The sequence below is a fragment of the Melanerpes formicivorus genome, unplaced genomic scaffold (genome assembly GCF_026170545.1).
Source record: "Melanerpes formicivorus ecotype bairdi unplaced genomic scaffold, bMelFor1.0.p_v2 SCAF_2, whole genome shotgun sequence".
In the NCBI taxonomy this organism is placed as follows: domain Eukaryota; kingdom Metazoa; phylum Chordata; class Aves; order Piciformes; family Picidae; genus Melanerpes; species Melanerpes formicivorus.
The window spans coordinates 7,495,507-7,502,497 of NW_027142354.1; the positions used below are offsets into that span (position 1 = coordinate 7,495,507).

Consider the following 6,991-nt stretch of genomic DNA (forward strand, 5'->3'; position numbering starts at 1 on the left):
AAGTATACAAAAAAAGCAAAATATCACTAAATTTTCAACAGTCACAAGTTGGATTTGATTGTAATAAAAGCTGTCATGATGACAAAATGATCCACTATATCTAGTTATTTATTTAGGCCAAGAGGATTCATGAGTGGAACTTGAAACTTTGCAAGAAGACAGATCTTTGCCAGCACCCTAGCAAAGTATATTGTCAGTGTACACATGTGTTTGTAAGCTGGTGAGAGGCTTTGAGCACAAGCCCTATGAGGAGAGGCTGAGGGAGCTGGGACTGTTTAGCCTGGAAAAGAGGAGGCTCAGGGGTGACCTCATTGCTCTCTACAACTACCTGAAGGGTAGTTGTAGCCAGGAAGGGTTTGGTCTCTTCTCTCTAGCAACCAGCACCGGAACAAGGGAACACAGTCTCAAGCTGCGCCATGGTAAATTTAGGCTCGAGGTGAGAAGAAAGCTCTTCACCGAGAGAGCAATTCATCATTGGAATGGGCTGCCCAGGGAGGTGGTGGAGTCACCGTCCCTGGAGGTGTTCAAGAGGGGATTGGACGTGGCACTTGGTGCCATGGTCTAGTCATGAGGTCTGTGGTGACAGGTTGGACTCGATGATCTTTGAGGTCTCTTCCAACCTTTGTGATACTGTGATACCGTGATAAGCTATATGTGCATTTATGCATAGTATATATGCATTTAGTCATAGATGACAAATAGTAGGTGACCTAGGAAAGTTATTTCAAGTCTGGTTGAGTTTCCTAGCAAACTGAAGCCACATTTACTTGCCTATAGCACATTAAAAAACAACAACAACGAAAAAAGAACCTAAGAGCAAAATGTGAAAGATTCAATACACTGGAAATCCATGTGAACACAAATGCTACAGTCCTATCTGGTTTCTTAATTTTGTTAGATAAAGATGTTAGATATACCATTAGCATAACGGTATAAACCACTGAGCAGATAAAAACAGATCTCTGTTCTGATAAGAGCAACGCTGTGGAGACAAGGAAAACTCAGACTTCTCTCTCTTCTGTACACATATGTGGAAACCTCCTTGACGAATTATAGTACAAGGTCAACTCAGGGTCTTCACTTGAACCATTTGTAACACAGACTTTTAGAAAAGCAGAATGAACACCCCTAATAAAACAAATGTTTTCAGAGAAACCTAAGATGTCTCCTTATAAACTATATCAAAAAGGAGAAAAATGCAAATGGGCTGTAAGGAAAGTACTGCAGAATCACAGAATCACCAAGGTTCAAAGAGACCTCAAATATTACAGAATCACACAGAATTACAGAATCACCAAGGTTGGAAGATACCTCAAAGATCATCAAGTCCAACCTGTCACCACAGACCTCATGACTAGACCATGGCACCAAGTGCCATGTCCAATCCCCTCTTGAACACCTCCAGGGATGGTAACTCTACCACCTCCCTGGGCAGCCCATTCCAATGACGAATGACTCTCTCAGTGAAAAACTTGCTCCTCACCTCGAGCCTACACTTCCCCTGGTGCAGCTTGAGACTGTGTCCTCTTGTTCTGGTGCTGGTTGCTAGAGAGAAGAGACCAACCCCCTCCTGGCCACAGCGACCCTTCAGGTAGTTGTAGAGAGCAACAAGGTCTCCCCTGAGCCTCCTCTTCTCCAGGCTAAACAATCCCAGCTCCCTCAGCCTCTCCTCATAGGGCTTGTGCTCAAGGCCTCTCACCAGCCTTGTTGCCCTTCTCTGGACACGTTCATGTGTCTCAATATCCTTCCTAAACTGAGGGGCCCAGAACTGGACACAGTACTCAAGGTGTGGCCTAACCAGTGCTGCTAACCAGCAGCCTTCCCACTGTCCAAATAAAATCAAAGAATCTTTACCTGCAAATAATACTCTCCTTCAACAACATGCAGCCCATCAAAAGCACCCACAATACATATGTAATTTTCATGCCTTTCTGACATCTTGTAACTCAGATAGCAACAGAGATATGTCCTGCTGGGAAATGGCAACATTTCCCTCAGGTTCAGTGAGCTCTGTGAAGAAGCCTTTAAGCTCGAGGTGAGGAGAAAGTTCTTTACAGAGAGAGTTGTTAGCCATTGGAATGTGCTGCCCAGGGAGGTGGTGGAGTCACCGTCCCTGGAAGTGTTCAAGAGGGGATTGGATGTGGCACTTGGTGCCATGGTTTAGTAGTCATGAGGTGTTGAGTGACAGGTTGAGCTTGATGATCTTTGAGGTCTTTTCCAACCTTATTGATTCTATGATTCTAAGAGATCATGGTAAAGAATGACACTGAAATAGTGATTGTTAGATGAAAGTGGTGCAGTCCCAATGGCATGCAATTTCCAGTTAATAGCAGCAGGGTAGTCAGGAGAGAGACAGGGGCATGAATACAGTTCTGTCACGAAAAGGTGACTGTTTGCCATTTCTGTGATGTAGTAACATGCACTTGGACCATCTGGCACATAAACACCACTCTCTACAAACACAATATCAGAAAGCTAATGCATGGAATAAGTAAGCAGTTTTCACTAAATATGTACCAGGTTTTATCCTAATGTTTACCTGATTATTTTGAAAGTAAATTAAGCCTTCACAGACTAATCTAATGCTTTTTTGCAATCAATGGAAAGTAGACCAAACTCTGACATTTCATGCTTTTTAAGTGACAAGATAAGTGTGCTAATTATATGCCATTACGTATGATTTAAGTGGCAATATATTCCTCATTTGAAGCTGCATTGGAGATCAGTATTTCTGGTTAAAATGGTAGCACTGTAAAGTCAAACAATTCAGTAAGGAAAAGATACTACTGAAAGTGACATCTTTATGCAAGCTCTTTACAGAAAGACATAAATCTTTAAAGCCCTGAGTAAAACCTGTTCATAAAGAATATGAGTTGTATGGTGGAGAATTGAAGGAACAGCCCTATTATCTGCTTGTATTTGGAAGATGAAGTTTAGGGCTACATTTTAACACCACTAGTAAATCACAGATTATGGATCCTTGGGGACATTAAACTGCTTCTCTGTCACAAAAAGGTTGTACTGCAGGTTTTACTGTAGGAAAAGAAGGAATAGAGAGGGAAAAAATAGAAATCATAGTGTTTAAATCAGACTGATATTGAATGCAATTTCCATTCACTTAAACACAAGTAAGGGTGACTACTTTGTGGGTATATTATATCTTTATTTTGAAAAGAAGAATTTGTACTGCTACAAGAGGAGTCAAGCACAAATATTTGCAGATCTGATTTACAGCAGTGAAAGGGGTTCGCATTAAGTCAGCACAAGTTTAGGACATTAATGAATACCTCATGTATTACTTCTTCTTGAGAAGCAGTATCATAGTATCATAGTATCAGTCAGGGTTGGAAGGGACCATAAGGATCATCTAGTTCCAACCCCCCTGCCATGGGCAGGGACACCACACACTAGATCAGGCTGGCCAGAGCCTCATCCAGCCTGGGCTTAAACACCTCCAGGGATGGGGCCTCAACCACCTCCCTGGACAACCCATTCCAGGGCTTCACCACTCTCATGGGGAAGAACCTCCTCCTCACATCCAGCTTGAATCTCCCCAAAACTGAGGATTAATTGAGGTTTAGTTAGTGTAATTTAATTTCTCATTATTAAATTCAGAATGACAGGAATTAAGATATCTTAAGGCAGTGTCTTTCACCTGCCCCCTGACATCTGCTCTATAATGACTCTATGTACAAATACATTTAAGTCTTGGAGGCAGCATTTGTTTCACATCTTGAATTACCCAAGGATCAGGCACTTCCTGAATGTTGTAAAATCCTCTTAGCTTCTGATAACAAGTCACCAGTTTCCTTTCTGAGACGATGTTGGTATTATACTGATAGTGACCATCACTTGGGTACCTCAGATCATTCGAATTCCATAACTTCTGGTCTCCCATATATTTGCAACCACATACATGGAATGTTACTTGACAGACAGCTCAGTCTTACCCAGCAGGGCTGAGGGAGCAGATCTAAACATCAGGTAAGGAAGAAAGGTAATAAAACATCAGAACATCAGTCAATCCATGATAATGTCAACACTAAGACTACAGATCACGAGAACGACAGGTTTCATTTATTCCTGTCTAATATGACACTATCGCATTCTGTTGTTCAATAGAAGGCAGTGCGATTGCGCCTCCAAGTTTAACGTGCTGAAGCTCCAGCGTCACCTCACGTAACCGAGGAACACAGAGGATTTCCTTGCAGTGAAAGCGAATCTTGGCACCTCCAAGTCTCCCTCTGCTGCCGCCGTGCGGCACAGCATTGAAACTACACGGACTAACCTCAGCTGTTCTGCTTCAGCTCTTGATTCGGCTGCTGTGCTGAGGTAGTTTAGGATTTGTCGTCTCTGTGGTGTGATTTGTTATCTTTCTTCAAATACTGCAGTTTCCAAAAAATGGTGCAGTTTATTCGGGAAAATAACAGAATAAAAAGGCTATCACATCGTGACTCAAAAACATAAAACTGAAATTGTGCAGTATGTGCTTTCAGTAGCAGCTGTTACTTTATTCCTAATAAACCTATATCTTAATTATTTTCTACAACATGCACGGAATACAGTACTGAAAGATAGATTCCATGAGTGTTTTGTTTTTCATTTAACTAAGTCTTAACCTTTATTAACAGGCAAATTATCAATAAAACAAAACTACAGTGTGAAAAAAATTACAAAGAACGATGAAAGAAGTAGTCTGAAGCTATCCATCATCAGTAAATTTGTGGATGACACCAAGCTGGGGGCAGGAGTTGATCTGCTGGAAAGTAGAGAGGCTTTGCAGAGGGACCTCGACAGGCTGGACAGATGGGCAGAGTCCAACGGCATGAGATTTAACACATCCAAGTGCCGGGTTCTGCACATTGGCCACAACAACCCCATGCAGTGTTACAGGCTGGGGTCAGAGTGGCTGGAGAGCAGCCAGGTAGAGAGGGACGTGGGGGTACTGGTCGATGGTAGGCTGAATGTGAGCCTGCAGTGTGCCCAGGCAGCCAAGAGGGCCAATGGCATCCGGGCCTGCATCAGGAGCAGTGTAGCTAGCAGGAGCAGGGAGGTCATTCTGCCCCTGTACACTGCATTGGTTAGGCTGCACCTCGAGTACTGTGTCCAGTTCTGGGCCCCTCAGTTTAGGAAGGAGGTTGACTTGCTGGAACGAGTCCAGAGGAGGGCAATGAAGTTGGTGAGGGGTTTGGAACACAAGCCCTATGAGGAGAGGCTGAGGCAGCTGGGGTTGCATAGCCTGGAGAAGAGAAGGCTCAGGGGAGACCTTATTGCTGTCTACAACTCCCTGAAGGGAGGTTGTAGCCAGGTGGGGGTTGGTCTCTTCTCCCAGGCAACCAGCACCAGAACAAGAGGACACAGTCTCAGGCTGTGCCAGGGTAGGTTTAGGCTGGATGTTAGGAAGAAGTTCTACACGGAGAGAGTGATTGCCCATTGGACTGGGCTGCCTGGGGAGGTGGTGGAGTCACCATCACTGGAGGTGTTCAGGAGGAGACTTGATAGGGTGCTTGGTGCCATGGTTTAGTTGATTAGGTGTGTTGGACGCGATGATCTTGAAGGTCTCTTCCAACTTGGTCTGGTCTAGTCTAATTCTATTCTATTCTATTCTATTCTATTCTATTCTATTCTATTCTATTCTATATATGGCAACTACATGATGTCTAACCTCTCTCCACTTCACAGAAGTTGCTTCAAGACACTTTAAACTATCAGTGACCATTCCCGGATGCAACTGTATTTCCCATCAGACAGGCCCCCTGTGTGCAGCAGGGAATGTATCTTCCAGCATCAGCACATGGAATCTAGTCCACTTGTGGGCCTTTGAGACGCTCAAGATAAGGGTGTATTCTTTCTCATAATAATCCAGCCACAAATGTCATCCTCAGGAGACACAGTGATATGGGCACCCTAGAACCAATGCAGATACTTCCAAAATAGCATTAATAAAATGAATAAGTGGTCACCATTTACCAGAATGAATGTCTCTCATTTTATCATAATACCTGTCTGGCTGCTTCTTTTGATAGCCTCTTCCAAAACTGCCATATTTTTGTCCACCAGCACCAAGGCACTTCAGTGAAAATTGCACTTCAGGGTCTTCTAACAAGACCACACTGTGCTCAGATGGCTGCAACATAGCTGTCCAGGACACCCATCTCCAGAGTGGACAGCACCAAACGCGTAGCAGAGTTACAAGCTCTAGGAAGCCCCATGTATGTAAGTCAAAGCCTTGCACAACCCCTGTGAATTCCCCTGGGTGGCAAAAAGCTACACCAGGAGATGCAATCACCCTACCCACAAAGACCCACAATAAAGGCAAGAGAGCCACCAGCATTGAGCCATTTTGCCATTAACCACAAGCAGCAAGGTCACAGGGAAGTCACCACAATGCTGCAGCTGAAGGAACACATCACCTGCTATCTGCCAATGATTCAGGTGTGATATTGCTGAAGTAGTGTGCAGCTTAAGGCAAGCCCAGGTCACAGCAGGAAAACAAGCTTGAGTTTGAGAAACCTCAAAGACCAGACATGTTCCAGGCCAAACATGAGGGTGCAGGGTGCATGCAAGGCTGCAGCAGCAGGTGACTGGCCCCAAGCTTGCTGCTGCCGCACTGTCACTGCCTGTGACATCCTGACTTGGCTGCTCCAATCCAGCATAATAGCTTGAGGTGTACATTCCTGGTTTCAGTAAAGTCTAGCACCTGCTAAAGAAAGAATGGGAGCTATTGCCCAGAGACCACACTTGAGCTGGCTACCAGAGTAGTTCACAGCATCACAGGATGTTAGGGGTTGGAAGGAACCTCTGAAGGTCATTGAGTCCAACCCCGCTGCAAGAGCAGGACCACAGAAGCTAGCACAGGCTGCACAGGAACACATCCAGATGGGTCTTGAAAGTCTTCAGAGAAGGAGATGCCACAACCTCCCTGGGCAGCCTGTTCCAGTGCTCTGTGACCCTCACAGTGAAGAAGTTCCTCCTCATGTTGAGGTGGAAC

At 44.5% G+C, this 6,991-nt stretch overlaps 1 protein-coding gene across 1 annotated transcript; it reads right to left on the bottom strand.

Annotated features, from left to right (window-relative positions):
• Positions 1–3,534: 3,534 nt before the first annotated feature.
• LOC137445468 (vascular non-inflammatory molecule 3-like) lies at positions 3,535–6,212 on the bottom strand. Its single transcript, XM_068147251.1, is given in 8 exon segments — positions 3,535–3,898; positions 3,901–3,959; positions 5,765–5,847; positions 5,849–5,907; positions 6,003–6,020; positions 6,022–6,070; positions 6,072–6,122; positions 6,124–6,212. Coding segments are annotated over 8 exon segments (621 nt in total). The 3' UTR covers positions 3,535–3,685.
• Positions 6,213–6,991: the final 779 nt, after the last annotated feature.